This window comes from Grammomys surdaster, unplaced genomic scaffold (genome assembly GCF_004785775.1).
Source record: "Grammomys surdaster isolate TR1022 unplaced genomic scaffold, NIH_TR_1.0 100, whole genome shotgun sequence".
In the NCBI taxonomy this organism is placed as follows: domain Eukaryota; kingdom Metazoa; phylum Chordata; class Mammalia; order Rodentia; family Muridae; genus Grammomys; species Grammomys surdaster.
The window spans coordinates 8,796,235-8,820,157 of NW_021604579.1; the positions used below are offsets into that span (position 1 = coordinate 8,796,235).

General features: G+C 42.5%; 1 protein-coding gene across 11 annotated transcripts in view; it reads left to right on the top strand.

Annotated features, from left to right (window-relative positions):
- The window catches only part of Elavl4 (ELAV like RNA binding protein 4), a 138,437-nt gene extending 115,076 nt beyond the window's left edge, over window positions 1-23,361 (top strand). For 6 of the 11 annotated variants that reach the window (XM_028785485.1, XM_028785467.1, XM_028785504.1 and 3 more), the window contains 5 exons: window positions 77-180; window positions 12,371-12,524; window positions 15,497-15,722; window positions 17,357-17,395; window positions 20,435-23,361. In XM_028785485.1, coding sequence (XP_028641318.1) covers window positions 77-180; window positions 12,371-12,524; window positions 15,497-15,722; window positions 17,357-17,395; window positions 20,435-20,762 — 851 coding nt within the window. In that variant the 3' untranslated portion in view covers window positions 20,763-23,361. Of the gene's footprint in view, window positions 1-76; window positions 181-12,370; window positions 12,525-15,496; window positions 15,723-17,356; window positions 17,396-20,392 lie in introns of all 11 variants that reach the window. The other 5 variants (XM_028785470.1, XM_028785463.1, XM_028785523.1 and 2 more) reach the window with 3 other exon arrangements.
- Window positions 23,362-23,923: the final 562 nt, after the last annotated feature.

Genomic DNA, 23,923 nt, shown 5'->3' on the forward strand with positions numbered 1-23,923 from the left:
TCTCTCTCTCTCTCTCTCTCTCTCTCTCTCTCTCTCTCTCTCTCTCTTCCTGTCTCTTTTTTTAATATTTCCACAGGACAGAGTTTAGGGTATGGATTTGTTAACTATATTGATCCAAAGGATGCAGAGAAAGCCATCAACACTTTAAATGGGCTCAGACTCCAGACCAAAACCATAAAGGTAAGAGGCGGTACACCGACTTCCGGCTCACGGTACACCGACTTCCAGCTCACGGTACACCGACTTCCAGCTCACGGGCCCTGGTGTTTAGTTTGTGGGTCTTATACGCACAGGCTCGTAGGATCCAGAAGTGGTATTCTTTATTTACTCAAAGAACAGTCACTGTCCACTCTGTTAAGTAAGAAACATGAGCTGTTACAAAATAGTAAAATTGGGGTGAAGAGTGGAGGGAAGGAACCAGCAGCCTTGACATCTAATCCAGAAGTCGGGTTTGGAATCGGGGATTTAAGGGCCTACAAAGAAGGCCTGCCAGCCTGAAGCTGTGCACGAACAGCCAGAAGCAAGCTGAAGGAAGTAACTGAGGCAGGAAAGCTGTCCCAGGTATGAAGTGTGGCCCTGAGTTGGGATGGTGGGCCATGTTGAGAAAGGAGAGTAGGCAAATCCAAGGAGACCCCGTGCACGGAAGTGAGCAGTAGGACTTTTACTTAAGGATTTTTAAGAACCTTCCATTGGAGAATGGGAGGGGGAACATCAACTGTAAACAAACGCAATGCCCAAAGAAGGACATCTCCAGTTAAACGGATGAAAATATAGTAAAGCAACAACAAAAATAGTAATCTAACCGTTTAGAAATAATTAGGTGACCGGGGAACATCTCAAGAATCGTTGCTGTTAAGTAAGAAATCAGTAACCTAGAGGCTATTCCTCCAGGAAGGTAGCTTTCTGGGGCCAGACGGCAACTCTCTCCCTTCCGACTTCATGTATGAAGGACGCTGCCGCCTTGGGCATCCGGTGGTCGGCTCCTGGATGAAGCTGCCTGCTCCTCACCTCCCTTCCCGATCTTCCCCCACCTCCAGGCAGCATCCTGTTTAGGGGCAGCTGCCAGGCGATTAATGAGTCCCATCCTTCATAGCCTATTAAACCGCAGGGAAGTGTCTCCTGGGCGCTCTTATCCTCATGACAGCAGGTCTGACGCAAAGTAGGACAAAAGAGAAACCTCTCCCAGAATGGAAATCTATAGATGGCACCAGCTCTTCGCATCGGAAAACACAAAACTAGAACTTTTTAGTTCAGCAAAACTACTTTTCTGACATCCAGGCTAACAAAAGAGATGAGCAGTGTAAGATAATCTCCGCTGGAAGGAAATAAAAACAACAACAGAACCTTTCTCTTTTTGGAACACGTTACATGATTATTTTTCTTTTTTAAGCAGCTTTATTTTTGCAATTGTGTTTAGATTATTTCTTTAAAAAAAAATTATTGCTTTCTCTGATCTCCTACTGTCTGTGTAGTACACAAAGCCCCTGAAATAAGCCTGATTTAGACTGCCTCCAACAAGGCGTAGACTCAGTTCCTAGGAATTCTCTAAGGGGGAAATAAAAGTTGTTTAATTATGGCATAGTCCTCAGAGAGGCAGAAAGATTAATTTATTTCAAAAGAAACCCACATATTTTCATACTTTAAGTCAGGGAACGTGTTCCCGTCCTTTGTCGCATTGCGAGCTGTTTGAGGAACTGATTGATTTTGGTCTGTGTTACCCAGTTCAGCATTAGAATGTCAAATGTTTATTTTTCCCCCCTGAGCAGGCACGCTGACCTTGAACTGAGAACTGTACTTTTCTATCCTCTACAGCTTTCTTAAAACCAAACCCTTTCCCCAGGGCTCAGGATCAAATCACCAGCCTTCAGTCCGCCTTTTAAAGTCTTTCGTAAGATCCCTGTGGTTCCCCGTAAAGACTGATTGGGCCCAGCTTTTCTAGTATCAGAATGGTCCCCATAGCCCATCCTACAGTCAGATGCTTTATCTAAATGGATCTCTGAGACAAGGAACGTCCATTATTTTCTTTCTGTGAAGCGCTGCATGGCTTCCCTCCCTGATCCGGAGCCTTCTCCACATCCTCCCACCTAGCCCAGGCTCCTCCTGCATGCTGCTGACACATTTGCACCCGGCCAAATGTGGGCTCCTAAGTCACTGTAGGATTCAGAATGCATGATACCACTGCTGAATCAATAATTTCCATTCTCTCCTACAAATGAAAATTTAATGTGCAAACCTAGGGATTTCAGCCCTTTCATTAAAGAAGTTTATTTGCCATACAAAAAATTAAGTTTGACTGATAGGTTCCTTTATTAACTTTTCTTCCCTTTCCTAAAGGGACACAGTGTTTAAGGTAAAAATCATATTAAATGGAAGAAAAAAAAGAAAATCCTTTATGTGTACTGTTAATAGTCTCATCATTTATTAATTTCTTAAAATTGCTTTTTTTTTTTTTTTGCCTTTTAGGCCACTATTTACTTCTGCTTCAGTTTGCTTTGATAAGTGGCATGAGATTTATCTCTTTACTCTTGACTCCCAGGAAACAGTAGATAGCTTGTCCATCTGGAAACAAAGACAGACAATGATACAAACAACAAACCACACATATCATCTCTGGAAGCAGGCATTACAGGATCTTGGGACCATCTGGCACAAGTTGACGGACTTGGTCAAGTGTGTGCTTGTCACGTTTCTGATAACCCAGAAAACACAGCACTTTAGGTGTGATATACAAAAATATTAGTGTCAAAAAGCCAAGAATTAACCCCTAAACAGTAAAGGTTAGTAATTAACTGCCAGACTCAGGATAGTTTTAGTAATGGGAGCTAACCGAGGGTAAGAGGGCAGTAGTCTTTTGATGATGGTGGTGGTGGTGGTGGTGATGATGTTGGCGATGACACTGATGGTGACAGTGATGATGATGACGATGATGATGATGTTAATGATGATAACAATGACAATGATGATGGTCTGACGACACTGATTCTGAAGGTGTTTAATTCAGATCATCAGATGTTCAGTAGGAACTGAAATCTAAATATCCTTTATGTCAGATCTCCCAATTTATACAGGCCAGGAACAAAAATGAAGAATGGCTTATGAAGGAAAACCAAGCAGGACATAATAGTTGGCCTTCGGGTCTTTTACCTATGACCCTGAGATGTACAAGTGCCATCAGTGCTTTTGGCAGGTATCAGTGAATGTCCCATTACCTGGCTCTAGCGGGAGGCATCTGTCTACAAAGACACTTTCCTGTCAACAAAAAAGCCACTTTCCTTTTATTGAAGAGGCTGTGTGTAAGGGGACCACACAAACACTGAGGGCATGCGAAGAGCTTGGACAGACCTCTGGCAGAGGAAGGGCATGATGGGAGAATTACCCCTGCACTGAGTAGCTGTGAATGGGAACTCCAGAGGGATTGCTCTGTAGATTAGACTTCTTCCAAGGGAGAAGACTATACCTAGAGACTGGGTAGGTGAGACCAGAAAGGTGAAGTATCCTGCCTAGAGCCACACAGCTGCCAGTTTAGCACATGCAGACAGGAGCCAGAGAGGAAACGGCAGCAAACAACAGTAACACTAGCTTACTTTGAGTGTTTACATTATGCCCAATAGGACTCTAATCTTTCTAGACGTGTGTTACCATTTAACCTTTGAGCTGTCCTGGGAGTTCCCTGCTTTGGGCACATCAGCTTTGTTTCTAAAATTAGCCCTGTAAGAAGGGGTGCCGTTATCCTCTTTATGCTGATGACGAGACAGAGGCCCCAAAGAAGTTCAGGAGACAGACCTAGGATCACACCATGGGTAAATGACAGTTGGAGTATTTTTAAAAAGCTTTAAAAATAATTCTCTGGCAGTGGGTCCTCAGTGCTGGAATGTCAGGCTGCCTGTTTGCCTAGCAGCATGTGAGCCCTGTGAACGTGTGTGGGTGGAGAGTTTGGCTCCGAACAGACAAGGGTTAATTCCCTGGTGTGGTTAGAAGATATAAAAAGCAAATAAATGAACTGTGGTTCTCCCAGGTTCTTCGTAGATAGACTTATGGTTCAGAACATTTGCCATTAACTTGGAGACACACTGGACTTTAAATAACTCCTTCTGGAGCCCTTGCTTTCCAGGCCTAAGGCCTCCCATTTAAGTGAACCACAGATAGCAATGGCCTAAAAATTCTCCATCCAAGTGTTTCATGGGCCATAGAGTGGTATGGACCGTGGGCTTGCCACGGGGGAGATGGCTTAACTCACTTAGGGCCTGGGGTGCTCTTCATTCTTTTTTTCTATTTTTTTTCCATTTGTCCCAACAAGACTCTAGGAATATCCCAAGACTGAGATCTGGGGATCCTTAAAAATGATTCCCTGATGCTCCTTGACAACGGATGCCCATCCTAGCCAACGCTGAAAGAGCATCTTCTGAATTTACTGTCACTTCAGCCTCTTACTAAGAAATGCTCAATTGAATCTGGTTACCTTTGCTTCAGCTCCTTGTCACACTAATTAAGAACAAACAGAGCTGGGGCTGAGTGTGATGTTAATTGCAGCTCTGAGGAGACTGAGGCAGAGAGATTATTATGAGTTCAAGGCTTCATAGCCAAATGGGAGGGGCACAAGGAGGAGAGAGAGAGGGATGAGGAAGAAAGAAAGGATCCTCAAGACAGTAGTAATCCAAACAGATGTTGGATTGATAGTCAGCTTTCCCTGAGAAATTTGCAGGGTGCTGCAGTAGGTTTATCAGCCTTAGATTTTGACTAACAGCTATTAACAGGTTTGCGTTTGGTTTGGGGTTCTTTTTTTCCTGCATTATATATAGAGTGTGTGTGTGTGTGTGTGTGTGTGTGTGTGTGTGTATTGGGGGGTTTCTTCATTGAATTATATGTTTATAAATGACTTTATGTCTTACATAATTACATGACCCTTTATTCAAATGATAAAAATATAACCCTCTCTAGAGCACAGCTCTTGCACAAACTAGGGTGTGAGCAATCTCAGCCCCAAGTCTCAGATTAAGAGGTTGCCTCTGCCACTCTGAGTGAGCCCCTGAGACCTGCAGTTGTGGGAAGGAAGAAAGGTGTCTTATCACTAGGCAGCAGCCCAGGTCTTCAGAGAGCCCAACTAGGGAAGAGGCTGCTGGGGAAGAGAGCTCCTCAGAAGGAACTGCCCTTCTTCTCTGGGGAGGAAGTAAGCTAGTTCTTCTGCCTCTCCTGTAAGGATGCTACTTAATAATTTCAACGTTTTCTCTTTATTCTCCTACTCGCCTTAGCACTGCCTCTGGGGATCTCTCCACATCTGAGCTTTGCAGGTCCGGTTCCATTCACTTCACCAGCTCCTTTCTCTTGCCAGGGGTCTTGGACAGCAGGGCCTCCTCCCTCCCCCACTTCTTCAGCTATCCACCTGCCTTGCTAAAGGCCTCCATTCCGCTGAGGCATCTTTTCTTTACACCCGGCATAAGCAATTATTTTTCCTATCACGGCTCTTAATGCTTCCCGGAGAGTTAGCAGATCATTTTTTGCTGACGGATATCACCCCACCCAGAAATAATAGCCTACCTCTCTCTATCTTGTTAATAACAAAAAGGCACTACCACCCCCATCAAAGCTGTATCTTGAAGAGTGCAGGAGCCCTTGGCTGCCAAGGTCAGCCAAGGTGCTGGGTCACTGAATCCCCAAAGAAAAGACCAGAGATAACACCACTGAAACTAGAGATGCCCAGTCCGACTAGCCACCCCCCCCAACTCCCACCGCCACCTCTGCTGCTCTTTGGTAGAAGAATGCACGTGGCTGCTCTGATTTCAGGTGCCCCGTTAACTTTCTTTGAATGAGTTATTTTGAATACATACAGATATAGGGATATGGGGGTGGAAATAGAAATGTTTCTGCCTTCTCAGCCCACTGAACTTGATATCATCTCAGCATCTTGAAGGTCATTCTCTGGGTCCTGGGTCTGGATTACAAAAGAATTCTGGTCAGGTACAAGTTGGAAGCACATTCAAGTTTTCAGAAAGGTTTGGATGGGGTTTGAGGACATTCATAAGTGTAAAGGAAGCAAATGGTATTATGTGAGCGCCTCAAAAAAAAACCACACATATAAACACCCAGGCATGGGGGTGGGATTATATCTCCACATTAGAGGAAAGGGTTGACCTCCTGCCCCAAGTCTTCCTGGTGTCATGGGTTCCATTTCCATCCCCCTGTTTTAAAGAGTCCTGACATTTGAATGTTGTCCAAAGGTGAGTTACAAAGATGGGTAGCGGGCTATGCACCCATATATCTACTCTGAAAGGCTACTGTTCCATTCTCCTGGGAAAAAAATTTGCAGTGAGACTAAGGCATTATTTCAACCTTTTATTTAAAATAGCTGGGAAGAAAACCTGAATAGCTATCAGTACAGCATAGGAAATACAGAATAGAAAAGAGCCCTTCATCATCAGAGCCATTAAATGGAACCTTTCTGGATGATCCTCCAGCATGAATTCTGACTAGATGAGCCTCTATGCCCTCCTAGCTCTGAGATGCTACAACTCAGCATTGTTTCTGGGCCTGAAGCTGCTCAATTCAATGTAGTAGCCACTAACTCCACCTGGAGTTAATTAAGCAGTTTAGTTCCATAGTCACATTTAGACTCTTGGAAGTACTCAGTACCTGTGTGGCAGTAGTAGCTATCATTGGACATGGGCATCAAATGTCTTCCTGATCCCAGAAAGTTCTGTGAAGTGATGTTGGCCTAGGACATCTATGACCCTGAGAATTAAAGAAACAGTTCTACATAGTTATCATGAGGCTGGGGGTGAGGTGACTTCTCTGTTAAGGACCATAGAGCACCTAGCTCTCCTTGAGTTTCCCCTTTTTCTCCATTCAAAAGAACTCTTGAGTTAGGATAGTCAAGCCCCCATTCTGCTATAAAACTATATGGGATGACCTTGGACACCACTTTCCTTCTCCAAATGTGTGTCCTCTCTGGAAGATGCTTCTTTCCAGATCTAATAGTCTAATAATATATTACAGTGTGCCATTCTAACTTGGTACCTTCCCAAGAACAGTGACAGTTTGTGCCAAGAACGTAGCTTTTATTTCACTGTCCAGGTTGGTGTGGCCCAGTGGAAAGATCCCAGAACTTTGAGTCATATTCAAGTTTGTCTTAGTTCAGCTGCATGACCTTGGCAAAGTACTTAATCTCAGTGCACCAGAATCTATCATCTGGAAGGTGGAAATTATGATGTTTCATGTGTAGGCAATCATGGCTTGCAGCAAGTGCTCACCAAATGCTCCCAGGGATACAGATGAGTAGGTGTACCCCTGAGGTGAGTGACAGAGACCCAGAGCAGGAGTGGGCAGATCTCTTTCTCTATCCCACCCATTCTGGAGATGCATTAAAAGGAGGTGGATCTGACTCTCACTAAGGCACAGAGAGCAGAGTCAGAAGTCCTGCATGGTAGGAAGTCGTGTGGAGTTTCCAGATGGCTGCAACACTCCTACCAGTCTTCCATGAAGCAGGAGGCAGGAGCTGCAGTTTAGCAGAGAGGAAGCTGTAGCCCCACATCTGGCATGTGCTCTTCCCCGATCACAAGAAGCCTCTTGCACATCTCACCCATTTAGAGGACCCAGTCAAACATAAAGAGCCTCGCACTAAGGACGCACCTTTGACAGTCTAATACTTTTTATTCTTTTCTAGTTGTGAGCCTAGCCTTTAATGGCTAAGCTCCACCCCAGTCGGATAGATTTAAAAAAAAAAAAAGAAGTTTCAAGGCACATGAATTTATCATCACAACTTTCCTAAAAAGACATTCTTGGCCTCTTGTGGATCAGCTACTTTACAGTCCTGCTGTGTCTCAGATACACTTATGATAGCCTTAGATATTCCCCAACTATATGGTTCTTTCCATTTGCGTCAGCTCCTGGGAAAGCATTTGAAATCCACTCACTAAAGTGAATTATACATTTAGTTCCAATTGAGCTCCTGCCCTAGTAAAGCTTTGAATCTAGGTGGAAAGTGAGTGTGCCATGCTCACTGCGATGTGCAGCCTGATGGAGGAGGTGAGGTGTTAGGGACAGATGACTATGATGGGGGATATGGCATGATAGCTGTGACCATGGAGACAGCAGCAGTCATGAAAAGAATGGCCGTGTACACCTGGGCCTCGTGGAGGACATAGCTAGGCCTAGAAGGGAATTGGAGATTCGTTTTACCACAAGGATAATCAAACACAAAGAACAAAGGCATGGAGGTAAAAGCTTTCAGTACACATCCAGAAACCTGGGACTGGGTCTTTGTCTGAAATGAAGCATAAGGGTGCATGCAGAGGTCAGCAGGAGATGAGGTTGGGCCAGCTGCCAGCCAGATGCTTGAAATGCCTAGGTAAAGCATTCGGACTTCTATCACGAGGTGTTTGAGACACATTGGAGAGTTCTGAGCAGGAAGAAAATGTGACAGGTCAAACTGCACCTGAGATGTTACTTTGAGGCCTTACCCCCAGGATTTTTTTAGAATGGCCTGTATCAGATGACAGGTGCAGAGAGAGGCATAAAGGATAGAGACACAAAAGCAGACACCTGGCCTGTTTGTGAGGAGGGCTGAGTCCACAGGCACAGAGGTAAACTGGTCCTCACAGTGAAAGCTGTGATCTCCAGGAGCCAGGCTGCTTTCTGTTCTCCCTGCTCCCACAGGTGGGATTACAGGTCCCTGGGAGGACTTGCTCATAGAAGCCCTGGCAGCCCCAGAGTCAGCTCTCTGCTGCCATTCTCCTGGTTTCTTTAGAATGAATGTTCCCTGGGGACTTGCCTGCTCTGGGGAGTTTATATTCACTCAGAGAATAGGGTGTTACAACAGGCTGGGGAAAAATCTGTAGCTTGATCTTCAAATAATGAAGGAAGCTATGCATGCCTCCTCTGCTAGACTAGCAGTCCTGCATACATACATCTCTGCTCCCCCATGTCTAGAATAAAGCCTGTTTACATGGCAACCATATCAAAGTCACGGTTTATTGAGCACTTACTTTGGGCCAGTCTTTGTGCCTAGGAATCTTCATGCAAGTGGCTCTTTTAGAGAAATTCTAAGCTATGTTACTCAAGAGACGCCTCTCAGGTATGAAATCACACATCTGGAAAGGGAACAGAACTCATATCTAAAGCTCTCCAATACCAAAGCTGTTCTTAACCTTTATATCTTTTTTCTATTCTCTATTGGGATCTCAATTTCAGATAAAGTAACATAAGTATACACTTTGGAGTAACATTTCAAAATGTGGTTACCTAACACTCTAACTAGCACCTGTCAAGGATAAAAGCTCCTAAGAACAGAAAGGATGTGCCTGAGGCCTCAAAGAAGAGCTTTGCAGCAGCCAGCGGTGGCCAGGGGTAGTGTAGGATCTTCATGTAGATGTGAACTTCCTGTTCTCAGAAATGCCTATGGCAGATGAGCCTTTCTTGGGTCCCCTCTCTAGATTTTCAAGACCACTTCTAACCTAGGCCCCTAAGTTTGTTGCTAATGTGTCCTTTTGTAGTGGGTAAGGGGACTACAAACTCACAGGAAAAGAGATCTGGGGCATGTGGAAATGCTGAAAATCTCTGTCAAGATTGTGTGTGAAGTGTGCAGTTCAGTCTCCTGCCTTTGGGCCACCCTCACACAAAGAGGAGTGGCTTCTTCACTCACAGCTTTGTCTAGAACAAGAGCTGCACTGACCTAGAAACGCCAATCTTCTCATCAGAGATCGTAGATGAATGAAATGAGCAGGATCCTGATGGTTCGAGGCAAGTGGAGTTCTCCCAGGGCACTGTCTATAGCGCTAGGAGCCCTGAGCTCTAAGCTGCCAGCTCAGGAGGGCAACATGCCACCAATACAGTCCTTCTGCAGGGGCTGGAGGTCAACATTTGCTGGACGTGTTTCAGGTTAGCAGAGGGCCTGACATTTGCAGTCTTTATACTGGAGTTTAACAAATGTTTGAGGGAAGTTGAACATTTTAGGTCTGAGGATGAACATTTGGAGGTTGAGCAAGTCTTTTCCCTATCACTTTTGCCCGGTCCTTCCCTCAGAGATTCCTTGCACAAAGGGCTAAGAGAACGATAAGCTGTGGCTCTAGATAGAGGAGGAAAACTAAACAGGGCTTAGCATGAGGATAGAACATTCCAGATGCTGCTCTCCTTCAGATCGACCACTGCCCTGGGCCTGGGTTGGTCTCTGGGATTCTGTGGCTGGAATTCTCTCCAGCTCAGCTGAGATTCTGCCTCACAATCATCTTTGGGAGGAGTAGGTTTGATTGTGACACTAACTTTCCAGTGTCAACTCCCTTTGCCCAAGAGTCTGCCTCAACATGCTGTTCTCTGGACCCCGGCTGTAGCTGTCCTGGACCAGTAGAAACGAGGGTCTTTGTTACGTGTTGTGCAGCTATTGGATAGTAGAGGCTATATCCACCACCAGGCACTGTTCAACCATTGACCTTATCTCATTTGTCCTCACAGCAGAAGGCTGTTACCAAGCCACCTGGTCCTTCTAACCATCAACCTACCCCTCTCCTGTGTTTAAGTCACACTAAGTAAGATATAGCTTTGGCATGGCACGTGTCTTGTGACTTTGTTACAATGGGTCACTATGTTTGCTCATTCGTTCTCTCACCCACCCCATGTTTATTTAGAAAATCTACCTGCTATCTATTAGAGGTGAACAAGATGTGTTCCCACCACAGAGAGTTTATCTCCCAGAAGTGATTGCTGAGTGAGGTGATATCTCATTTTGAAACTGCCCAGACAGCTACATGGAGCTGTTGATCCTTCAGTTCCCTGGCCTCAAATGCACACACAGAGACCCACCATGTAGTGGCCACTGTGCTGCTCTGCCATGTACTGGGAAGATGTGCCATGTGCAGAGGCCCCCAGGCCACCTGTGATTTTCTAGAAGATGTAGATACTGAAGGCAGCTGCCTGGCTCCATCAGTGAGAGGAGGCTAGTGAGGCAGATTAGTCATTCCCATCATTTTCTGTTGAGTCAACATCTATATTTAGGTATAGGACTCATAAAGGGGCCTAGTGTCCCCATCATAGAAAAGGGGACTGCGCCATGAGTAAGGGGTCTGCCCATCCTTCATCTTCTCTATGAACTTATTTTCTTTGCCTGAAGATGTCACAAACAAGGCCAGCTTTGCTGCTCAAGGTTAGCTCTTAATGTCAAAATTGTGGGCCCATACATTTATGTGTACCCATAATCACACACACACAGCCATGCACACATTCTCACCCTGATGGATTTAGCAGGTCCTCTAGATCTGTTGTATAGATTAAATAAAACTGCCAGCTGAGAAATGCTAAGGCATCTAGGTCCCTTCCTGTCCACCGTTGTCAGATGTACTCTGAAATGACTGCTTTCATCATCCGTTCTGAGCCATAACCGCCCCAGAAATAGCTTTAGCAGGAAAGTGCTTTTGTTAGACTAGCTGTAAATTATATTTCAAATGTCTGATGTTGTTTTCTTAAAAAAATAAATAAATAAGTAAATGAAAGTCTAAAATTAATGACTGCTGGGGTTTGCTTTGCTTATGTGTACTGCTGAAGATTTGGCTTCTTGCAGATGGAATCTCAGATCTGTTTACAACTCTGTGTTAGCTTTTTGGGGAGGAAAAAAACAGCAGTTGGGAGATCTGGGAGGACAAATTTACAAAGTCAAGCTTATTATAAGCACCGCGGAGGCTCTCTCTTCTCTCCCACCGTCCTTCCCCTTCTTCTTGTCTACCGTGCCCCCATTCTGTTTGTTATAGTTCTATCTGCCCTGCCTCGAAGTTAGAGGCAACCGGTCCTTGCAGATGTGACAACAAGGTCACATATCAAGTTTAACAAGCAGATGTTCATTCAACCCCATTTCACCAGCACTTTGTCATTCACCGGGAGCAGACCTCATGGGAACAGATTGGAGCAACACAAAGGATGGGACATAAAAAAATATCTTACAGAGAACCTGATTGCTGTTATGCTTTGGATAGGGATGGGGGTGGGGAGGATGGCACAGAGAGAAATGTGCAGAACAGAATTTCAGGGGCTTATTTTTTTTTGGTTTATTCAAAGATTATTATGTGTTGGATACAGTAAATCATCTATACTCCCACATCCAGGAGGTAAATCTTCAGAACTTCATGCGTGGGTAGTTCTGCATTTAACAGCTGCCATACAGTAGCTATTTTGTTCGGCACTTAGAGACCCTTATCTGTGCGTTTGTTTAAGTTCTGTCAACAACTCTCTTTTTGTTCATCTCTCGTTGTTCTCCTGCTCTTAGTCCTGTATGAGAACTATGGGTCCTAAGGACAGACAAGGGACTGTCATCTTGGCTGTTACTTCAGTGTCCTCTCTGAAGATGAGTACCTGAGTGCCTGTTATGTATTTAACATCTCTCGTCTTCTCTTAGGTGTCCTATGCCCGTCCAAGCTCGGCCTCAATCAGGGATGCTAACCTGTACGTTAGTGGCCTTCCCAAGACCATGACCCAGAAGGAGCTGGAGCAGCTTTTCTCTCAATACGGTCGCATCATCACCTCACGAATCCTGGTTGATCAAGTCACAGGTTAAGTATTTCCTTGCTATTGATCTCCCTGTACATCTATGCCCTCTTACCTACAGAAGTAGGTTCATGGTTGTTGAAGGTGAAGATTCATAACCTGAACAGGCAGGTTTCTGATGCTTGTACATAGACTACTTGAATGAGCCATCTTGAGAAGCCAGAGTCTCCACAACTAAACTACTTGGCAAAGTTGTAAAGGAAGATTTGGGTGTCAAGTTCGGAGTGGGATTCTGTGGCTTTCAAAGTTTCTCTCAGCCTCCACCCTGTGTTTGTAACTAACTATATGTACAGCTCTATCTCCCGACCACAGCACTATAACCCTATAGAAAGGACTTCAAGCTGCCTTATTCTATGAATCAGTAATCATCTGAAGTAGGGAGTCAGATTTCCCACTAGCTAGTCAACAGTGCAGGGGTAGGAACAAAGTTTCTAGTGCTAGGGTTCTTTTTTTTATTATTATTGGATGATTTATTTACATTTCCTATGTTGTCCCCTTACCCCATCCCCCACCACCCCCTCGGAACCCCCAATCCCCTCGCCCCTCCTCCTTCTTCTCTGTGGATGTAACCTCTATCTACCCCCCCACTCCCACCTCCCCACCCTCAAAATTCCCACCCCCTGGGGCATCCAGCCTTCATGAGGTCAAGGTTCTCTTCTTCCACCTATGCCCAGCAGGGCCCTCCACTTTTACATATTCAGCTGAAGCCCTGGATCCCCCTCTAAGTGCTCCCAGGCTGGTGGTTTAGACCCTGGGAGCTGTGGTTGGTTGGTATTGTTGCTCTCCTCATGGTGCCACAAACCCTTTCAGCTCCTTCAGTCTTCACTCTAACTCCTCTATTGAGAACCCCATGATCAGTTCAATGGCTAGTTGTGAGCATCTGCCTCTGAATATGTCTGACTCTTGAAGGCCTCTGAGGAGATATCCATATCAGGCTCTTATCAGCATGCACTTCCTGTCTTCCACATCAGCATCTACCTTTGGTGATTGCACATGGGATAGATACTCAGGTGGAGTGGTCTTGAGACGGCCCCTCCTTCAGTTTCTGTCCCTCACTTTGTCTCCATATTTGCTCCCTTGAGTATTTTGTTGCTCCTTCTAAGAAGGACCGAATCACCCTCACTTGGTCTTCAGTGCCTACAAAAAGAAACTGGAAAGAGCACACACTAACAAGTTGACTGCACAACTAAAAGCTCTAGAACAAAAAGAAGCAAATACACCCAGGAGGAGTAGAAGGCAGGAAATAATCAAACTCAGGGCTGAAATCAACCAAATAGAAACAGAAAGAACAATACAAAATATCAATAAAACCAGGAGATGGTTCTTTGAGAAAATCAACAAGATAGATAAACCGTTAGCCAGATTAACCAGAGGGCACAGAGACAGTATCCAAATTAATAAAATCAGAACTGAAAAGGGAGACATAACAACAGAAACTGAAGAAATTCAAAAAATCATCAGATCCTACTACAAAGGCCTATACTCAACAAAACTGGAAAACCTGGATGAAATGGACAATTTCCTAGACAGATACCAGGTACCGAAGTTAAACCAGGAGCAGATAAACCATCTAAATAGTCCCATAACCCCTCAGGAAATAGCAGCAGTCATCAAAAGCCTCCCCACTAAAAAAAGCCCAGGACCAGATGGTTTTAGTGCTGAATTCTATCAGACCTTCAAGGAAGACCTAATACCAATTCTCTTCAAACTATTCCACAAAATAGAGACAGAAGGAACACTACCCAATTCGTTTTATGAAGCTACAATTACACTCATACCCAAACCCCACAAGGACCCGACAAAGAAAGAGAATTTCAGACCAATCTCCCTTATGAACATCGATGCAAAAATACTCAATAAAATTCTAGCAAACCGAATCCAAGAACACATCAAAACAATCATCCATCATGATCAAGTAGGTTTTATCCCAGGAATGCAGGGTTCTTTATCCATAAGAAAGAAACCCAACCAGCATCTCAAGAAGAGATGTAAGGTAGCTTGGGCTTCACTGTCCATTACACTGTCTTTTGTCTATGTCTGATTAGATGCCAGTTTGAGATGCTTACAATTTGATTCATGCTGCCATCTCCCATTGGTGTTGATTGCCTCAAATACTGTACAGACAGACACTCCAAACCAAGGATAGAGAAGACAGAGAGCCTGCTTTCACATGACTCTAATGTGGCAGATACTTGCTAGAGACGATCCAGTGTCCCATGAGAGCTTAGATAAAGGCGGTAGTTGTTAGAAAGGCTCCACGGCAGAGTCAATTTTGGAACAGAGCTTTGGAGAATGATGCAGTTTCCTGGCTAAAAGGAAGGGGTAGAGCTATCTGGATGCAGAAGGTGGTATATCCCCAGGTAGAGTGTTGAGAACGGATACAGCTTATTCAATGCAGGTCAGTGTGGCCGGTGTGAAATTCAATAGGAGATTTGAAGCCAGATTGCCAAAGGCAACAATTGCTATCCTGAGAAGTCTGGATTTTATCTGGATGTAGCAAAGACTTGGGGAAAAGTAATTTGTAGGTTTTATTGGTTTCTGTTTAAGACAACAAAGAATAAGGGTCAGGTATAAAGTACATCATTCAAAGAGTTCAAAAGGAGTACAGACTATGTACCTAAAGAGTGCAGTAAGTGGTCAGAGGTTGCTTCTCAAATAAATGACAGTTTCAGTTATGTGATATATAAGGCACTCTGCAGAACTAGATAGTGATGAGTGGTTATTTACAATAACTAAAGGTGAATAGGGACTTGGAAGGGCAGCTGTGAAGTCCTGGAGGGAAACAGCCCTGTGCTGTCTGCATTGGAGACATCTACCCAGAGCTATGTGGGTAGAAATGCACACCTGACTTTTGGTGAGTGACAAAGATTCAGGGAGCTGGCCTCACAGGTGGCTTGAGTTGCTACAAAATATTCACAAGGCACTTCCCAGTGATATATTTGTTCACTCTTTACAAATGTTCTTTTTCTTTCCCCAGGGGTCTCTAGAGGGGTGGGATTCATCCGCTTTGATAAGAGGATTGAGGCAGAAGAAGCCATCAAAGGGCTGAATGGCCAGAAGCCCAGCGGTGCTACAGAACCGATTACTGTGAAGTTTGCCAACAACCCCAGCCAGAAGTCCAGCCAGGCCCTGCTCTCCCAGCTGTACCAGTCCCCCAACAGGCGATACCCTGGCCCTCTCCATCACCAGGCTCAAAGATTCAGGTAGGCATGCCCACAGAGGAAGGAGTCTACTACCCACTATACAGACACCAGTATGGAATGACACATGGGCCAGAGAACCCATAGCTCTGAAGGACAGAACAAGACACACTGTCTCTGCCCCACCCAAGCCATCACTGTGTGCCACTTTCCCCAGAGCATCATTTTCCACTTCTATAAGATCAAACAATCAGACTAGATGCACTTCTTAGCACTCTGCCAGCCTGTCACTGTAACTATGTATTAAACTGGAGATTCGCTAGTCGAAACAAAATCTCTTTATTTAGCCAAACAAGAGGAGTCTGTTTCAGTGGGGCTAATCATTAAGATGTAGCCATATGCAGCAGCTAAGACTTAAGGCAGGGTAGACTCAAAGGCAGATCCTTACCAGGAGTGACTTGTTCTCACCTACTTTCCTAAGTAATTCTGTTGGAATCCAGGACAGGAGAGACTCTCTTTAATATTAACTTTACTCTCTTAAGTCACGTACCCTGGGAAGAAGAAGAGGAAGATTCATCCATAGCTTACTAGTGTTTCTTTGGGGACCCAACACCAGCAAGTCCCAGGTGGGACATTTCTGAAAGGCAGGTTTTTTTCCAGGCTAGCAGTTAGACTCTAACCAGCCTCTGTTGTGTAGGGGAGACACATGGTCTTGGCCTCCCCTTAGTAGATTCTAAGCGATTACTTTATTCTGCCCACGTGGCAACTTCCCTTTAATGAAAGGCTTTTCTCATTGTCAAACCTCACATGAGAAAATAGGTCCTTCTCTCTGTAATAGTAACCGTTCATCTGGCCAGAGTGAGAGAGGAAATCCGCCTCCTCGTGTGTCCTCCTGTGCCCCATGACTCTGAAATGGTTAATGATTTCACGAAGGGTCTGAGCCATGTAATTTCTATTTTGTGTGAAAGCACATGTAGTATTTATGTAAAAAAGCCTTTCCAGCAGGCTCCTGATGGCAGAAACTATGGTTACTACTGCCCCATAGTGTGAATAACTTGTCCCCAAGTGAGGTAGTGCATTTGAGGAAGATTATCACATAATGACATTTTGCTGGGAGGTTCTTTGAGGCTGTAAATAGTAAGATGTTTGGGAGGGGTTGTCTGTTTGGTTTTTGGGGTTTTTTTTTTTTAATCTTAGCTTGCAGAATCTCCCTCCCTTCCAAGCTATGTGCGTGTGGCCAGATTTAGTTAAAGCGGCTAGACTAACAGAAAAGATGTTCCCTGTGTGTAGTCTGTGGTGATGTGTTGTTAACCTGGAACAGAGACCTTGGCTCACAAGCTTAGTTATCATAAGAGGTGAACAATGTAAGAATATCGCCAGCTTTAACAGTTTCACAGATAACATAAAAGGATATTTGGACAAATTTTCTGAGGTAGGGGGATGCTGAATTCATTCAGACCTTGAAAGAAAACAGGGTTCGTTAGACACCTGCTTTAGACTCTAGCATTGACCTGGACATGAATTACTTGCCACTGGAAACAGGAAAAAGCAAGAACTGCCCGTGGAGAGTCTCCTGAGCAGTGGGGAAAGTTGTTGAGCTTTTCTTCTTTGAAAATGGAGCATTCTTATTAATAGTTCCATTGAGTGATCTTGCCATCTGCGAGGCATTAACCCAGAGACCCTCCTTCTCTTTGCAGGCTGGACAATTTGCTTAATATGGCCTATGGCGTAAAGAGGTAATTAAAACTCCACAGATTGCCAGATGTCCGTGTTGGCACAGACTGGGGCTAGATTTTTTTTTAATTCACTAACTTTACTTATTTTTTTTTAATTCTTCCTTTTTCTTCCACCAGCATGTCAAATTTTTAATTTTAATTTTGGACCTCGGTTGATTTTGTTTCTTTTGGGGCACACAAAAATGTATTTCTTTTTTTTTTCTTTTTTCTTTTTCTTTTTTTTCTTTTCTTTTTTCTTTTTTTTTTTTTTTGCAGGTGGGCTTTCCCTATGGTTCAGGTGCCACAGCTACCAACTCCTGGATGATCTGATCTAGTCCTGTGTGCCTTCCCTTGAGGAGAAAGCCCTGACTTTTCTGGCTGATTTTGTAAACTTGCTAAGTACCTATCTTACATTTCTTACGAGGATTCAGTTGAAGAGGGCAGATCCCAGCAAATCAAAAATTTTGCTAATCATGGCTGACAATCTTGTGAATTTTCAGTATGGAAAAAATAGTTTTTGTTTTTGATTTTTGGACTATAAGCCCTGGCCAAATCATGAATTAAAACATGGATGGCTTCTCTGACTCTCATCCCACCTCTGTGCATTTCGAGAATGAAGTGTATCTGTGTGCACCTCAACCAAGGGCTTCTTTTACGACAGATTTCAGCAGTTATTATAAGTATTCTCTCAGTTATATGTGTGGGAGGGCTTACATTTGAGGTCTTTCATTTAAAGAATATAAAAGGTTATTAAAGAATAAAAAGTCCTCCTTTTATGGGGCTGGGGACTGGAAAAAGCCCAAGGGTTTGAGAGTTTCTGAATGTAATCAAAAGGCTTTCCAGACTCAACCTGAAATCAGAGCCTTGGAAAGTTAGGTGGGTTATGTCACTACATCCATGAGGTTCCCATGTGACCTGAGAGGCTTCACTGCACTGCCAGGGACATAGATAGCATCCTCATCTTCTTCCTCAATAGTGATGTTAATACTATTATTAATACTCCTTAATACTCCTTCACCAATTGAGGGGAAGGGATGTGGTCTTAAATAGCCACTCGCACAATGCCCACTTTATCCAGGTCTTTCACCACCTGGCTATGCATGGTAAGTACCCTGACTCTGAGAACTAGCACACAGTGAAGGGAGTCAGTTGACTGCAGCCTCACTACCAGAGAGAGCAGCAGCCTCTTAAATCTCAGTCCCAGCACTGGTGGTGCTGACTGTGACGTGGCTCCACTTGTCAAACAGTGCTTGCCTGCTCCCAGGCACACAGCGTCTTCCTAGCTCGATTCCACACCTTTGCTGCGCTTTAACTTCGGTGAATTAGCACCTGGTGTGGAAAACGTTGCAACACACATGAGACTAGGAACAACTACTGGTCCATGTGTTGCCCACATCATCCAGTGTCCAATCCAGCCCAGCCCAGCCCAATCAAGCATAGCCAGCACTAGTCAGTAACAAGATTCTCCTTTTTATTAAATCAAGATTTAGATGTGGCCTCCATCCTACCTTAGCGTTCCAGGTAATTGTCACCAATTTGAACAGCAATCCTACTTAAAACCTCTTTTCTGGCTCTGATCTTGTTCTTATAATAAGTAGTTGGTTGCTTTTTGCACATAAACAGAAAGACGTCAGAGACGCACAAAGCTGAAGGAGAAATCGTTTATATGTCAGTCTTTAAAAATAATACAAATAACAAATAAGTCATGTACCGCTATAAGGATCTGTACCATAGTTTTGCCTTTGTTTTATTGTTAGTTTTTAACCAAAAGGGAAACTTGGTTTGTTGAATAGTAGCAAAAAAAAAAAAATCGGCTGAGTTGGCTGAGTTGTTCTTCATAGTATATCTTTAGATTATTATCTAAATTCTAGTTAAAATGTGAAATTTTAATGACTTCTAAACCTCCAAGAGTGTCTGTTTACTTTTTAAAATAGTCATAACTTGCACTTTGTCCCATACCCTCATCTATTTTGGACTTCCTCTTCTCCCATTCCCTCCTCCTCACTCCTCAAAAAATTCAACCAAATGAAAAGCAATCTGGTCAGCAGTAAATAGGTCAAAGTTCAGGGTGAAACAAAATATTGCCAATCCTGTTCTGCCATAGACTCTGGCCTTCTGTTTCTTCCATCACAAATGCTACATGGGTTTATTTTATCAGTCAGTGAATAAAATCTGAAGGGTTTTTTTTTTTGAATTCTAAACAAACAAAAAATATATTTCTAACCTAATGCAACAGTGACAAAGAATATTTTTATGTTTTCCTAATGTATAGCAATTCAAAATTTATAACTGTACAAACCACTTGATGTCTTATTCCAGTGATGCTCAGAAATGGATTTGAGACGATATAGTATCAACGAATAGTACATCTATCATAACTGCTCCATTTCTATGGGGGAACCCTATGAGTAAATGCTGAATAGTACATGAGCCACTCATCTGGTTAATAACAAGATACCTCCTCATGTATTTACAACCTCAGTGACACCAAGAGGTCTCTGACAGGCGTAAGTGGAGGGGCTCTGATGATGGTACAATTGAGTGCTTCTAGGGCCATCCCTTAATCTCCTAAAAAGTAACATTTTCCAAGCACTGACATAAAATTGTTATTCACTCAATCAATAAACATGTTTTTTTTTCCTATGGGCCATTGTGTCTGTGAGAGCCTGTGCACATTCCACTGAGTGAATAAACCCAGCATTAGAATGGATGAACCAGAGTCCCTTTCCTGAGAACTCAGTCTATGGTCTTGTAGGTTCAGGGTGGAACAGTGTATGAACATAGACTGTGTTGGATCTGTGTAAAGCCTTGATCTGGGGGCCTCTCTTGGCTTTTAAGAAATGCTTTGGTCATTCTCTTGGCATGTACATGCCTTAGCTGTCTACCTCATTGAAAGAAATATCACAGATGTTAGCTTTTGCATTTTGGTTTTGAAACCCTGAAGACTCTCCTGCAAACACTCACTCAGCCCTTTGCCCCGTGTCTGTGTCTGTGCATCTGTGTGTCATCCATGGTCAGACTGATGTCTGGACCAGTCCCCCCTTCTGCTTGTCCCCCCAGGTTCTCCCCAATCACCATTGACGGGATGACAAGTCTTGTGGGAATGAACATCCCTGGTCACACAGGGACAGGCTGGTGCATCTTCGTCTATAACCTGTCCCCTGATTCTGATGAGAGTGTCCTCTGGCAGCTCTTTGGCCCCTTTGGCGCAGTGAACAACGTCAAGGTCATCCGTGACTTCAACACCAACAAGTGCAAGGGATTCGGCTTTGTCACCATGACCAACTACGATGAGGCAGCCATGGCCATCGCTAGCCTCAATGGTTATCGCCTGGGAGACAGAGTGTTACAAGTTTCCTTTAAAACCAACAAAGCCCACAAGTCCTGAATTTCTGACCCTTACTTATTAAAATATATATATAAATATATACGAACAAAACATGCGTGCATACACATACACAAAAGAGAGAGACAAACTTTCCAAGGCTTATATTCAACCATGGACTTTATAAGCCCGCGTTGCCTAAGTATTAAAACATTGGATTATCCTGAGGTGTACCAGGAAAGGATTTTATAATGCTTAGAAAAAAAAGAAAAAAAAAACAAAAAAATACCTTTGATGCATTGAATGTTCTTTCATAGCTGTCGTTGTTGAATATAATATACATAGATAGCAATGTGCAGGGATTTTTACCCAGCCAGCTAACTTTACTACCTTCCTTGAAGGTGGGTCTTTTTAAGATGACCATTCGCTCATTTGAAGAAGAAAAACAAAAAAAAAAACAAAAAAATAACAAATAATTTTTACAAAGTAATGGAATTCAAAGGAAGAAAAAAAAGATTTTTCTTTTTTGTCAAAATGTTGATCCAATCAGATTGGTTAAAAACCCCCACACAAATTAAAGAGGAATAATAAAAATTGCAAAAATGAAAAAACTTTTGCAAATTTTTTTATTTTTCCTTTTTCTTTTATATCATGTGAACTAAAACAGTCTTCTGTTAGGGGACGGGGAAAGGGGGTACCTGATGACACTAACAATTTAATAACATTAACATTGTTGCCAAAGAGGTGGTCTCTTTGCTGAAAATGGGTTTCAAGAAAAATCTATTTTTATAAAATATAAAGAATTTTTACAAGAGAATCTGGATTTGAGAAAAAATATTTTGACTGGCTAATTTAGGGGAAATTGACAACTTTGTCGCGTTCATACTGCACTGGTAACTTTTTAGAGATCAAGATGTGTGTTTTAAACTGGATTCGTAGACTGTTTTTTGAAGGATGGGCTATAAACAGATGATCTTCATATCTTTTCATAGCATGTAATAATAATAAAAAATATTAATTGCTAGGGGAAAGGAGTGTTCGTTCTACCCAGGGTACCACAGTTCCCCACAGTCAAAACCCAAAAGCAAGGAGATGAGTTGAAAGACAGTTTTTCTTTAAGTCATCAGTATGGGATGTCAGCAGAACAAAAATTAAAAAGATTCATTTTCCTTTTAATCTAAAACTTCCTTAGTTTGAGCAGTAGGTGCTACAAAATTATTTACATATCTTAGTATCATAGTTAAATGTAAACGTGTTTAGGAGAGGGAAAAAAAAGATACATTTGCTTTACATTCATTAAGCAATTTTCTAATTCACTTTGTAGCCCATGCTGGTAAAATTGGGCTGTGTGGGTACATTTGAAACACTGTTTATGTTGCTTGAAACACTTATTTATTTAATTGCAGATGTGATGATGCCTATGGCCAAGATCAAATATAGCTAGATTGGCTAGACTACTTGTTTGTTTACTTAAACTTTGGGAAGAAGCATATTATTGTGTCCTTCTGTTGTGTGTGTATGTGTATATATAATATAAATATATATATAAAGTTATTTTTTCTTTGGTTAATTTATTATAAGTTGTAACACTTGGCTAGTTTTGTTTGTATATGTCTTAAAATGTTTTCTTATGATATTTAAGTGACAGTTAAAGAGGTATCAAGGTAACTTGTGTAGAACTATTGTTTGATATATTGTCATGTTTGTTGTGAATATTTTTTCTTACTGCACAGTAGAAAAATTAGAAAAAAAAACTGGGTCTTTATTTTAATGCAATTCAGATTGGGGAAAACTAAACAGAGCTAAGGGAACAAAAGGACTGTGGGAGCAAACTCCCACGTCCAGTGCACTGATCATTTTAGTACGTTTGTGCTTTGTACGGTTATATATTTAAAACAAAAATGAAACAAAAAAATTCCAAGAGTTCATGCTCTTCCCTGGGTAATAGAAACAGTTACTCGCTATGCATAATCTAGTTGATAGTAAAATTTGCTATTGCTTTTCTTGTCTTGTTACATAAAATCTTTTCAATACAAGTTTAGTCTTAATGGTAATAAAACGTTATGGTTATTTATAACTTGTGCTTATTTTGTGCATTTTTTCCCATGCTGAACCCACTAAGTGCATGTAGACAGGACTGTTGTTTGCACACTGAAGAGGCAAACTTTGTAGTAGTCGTTGTAGTGGTAGACAGATAACGAAAACCGAGGCTGCATCATAGACTACTCCTTTAAATTTTTTTTCTATTTTTTTTCCTCTTTTCGGTTTTTGGAGAAAAATAAATAACACCAGATTTCAGTTCAGAGAACACTCGTTCAACATTCAGGGAAACCTTTATATGTCACCTGCTATGAATGAATGCAGTTTGCTGGCAAAGTTCTGATGCATTTGCTAAGCATTCATGGGAAAGGCATGCCAAAATCCCTTCTCTATGATGTGTTCAATCTGGGGGAAAAAAAAGGAAAAAAAATCTTAGGACCAGGCAGTTGTATACTTTAGTTATAAATGAATGACTTCATGTTAATCTTGCTAGTTTAGATGATTTCTGAGGGAAAGTATTGTAAATGTTTTTTTTTCATACTCTTGTTGTGTTTGAATTATTTGTACTTTATCTGTCCAGACAATAAATGAAAGTGTGTAGAATGAATTTCAGCTTCCCAAATTTTTAAATGTGTTTATTCAAACGTTTTTCTATAGTATATGCAGAGTTCCCTGATATTCTCTCATTACGTAAATAAAGGAATAGAGTAAAGTTCTGGTTTGCAACTTAGCCTGGTCTGTCAAAGTTTACTCAGTATTTAGAAGTCATTGCCCTTATTCTGTGCTACTTAAAAGTATGATCCCCAACAAGCAGTATCCTTGTCATCTGGGAGTCTGTTAGAAATGCAGGATCACAGGCTGAAGGCAAATTTATACAGAACCAGATCCCAGGATGAATCACAGGTCTTTTAAAGATTTGAGGCACACTGCCTACTTGGTAAGCCAGAAGATTTGTTATTTCCTGTGGCATTATGACACGTTCCTATCTGTTATTTATAAGAATACCTGTGGCTTATTAGGAGGACAAAGGTCACCATTTACAAAGCATCCACAATACATCAGCCAGGCCATGTGGGGACTACTATATTCTTTCACTTTATCCTCTCAGTAGTCTGTGAAGAACAGATAGGATCATCCACATTTTACAGGTGATGCAGGCAAAGCTCCATAAGATTGAGTAACCT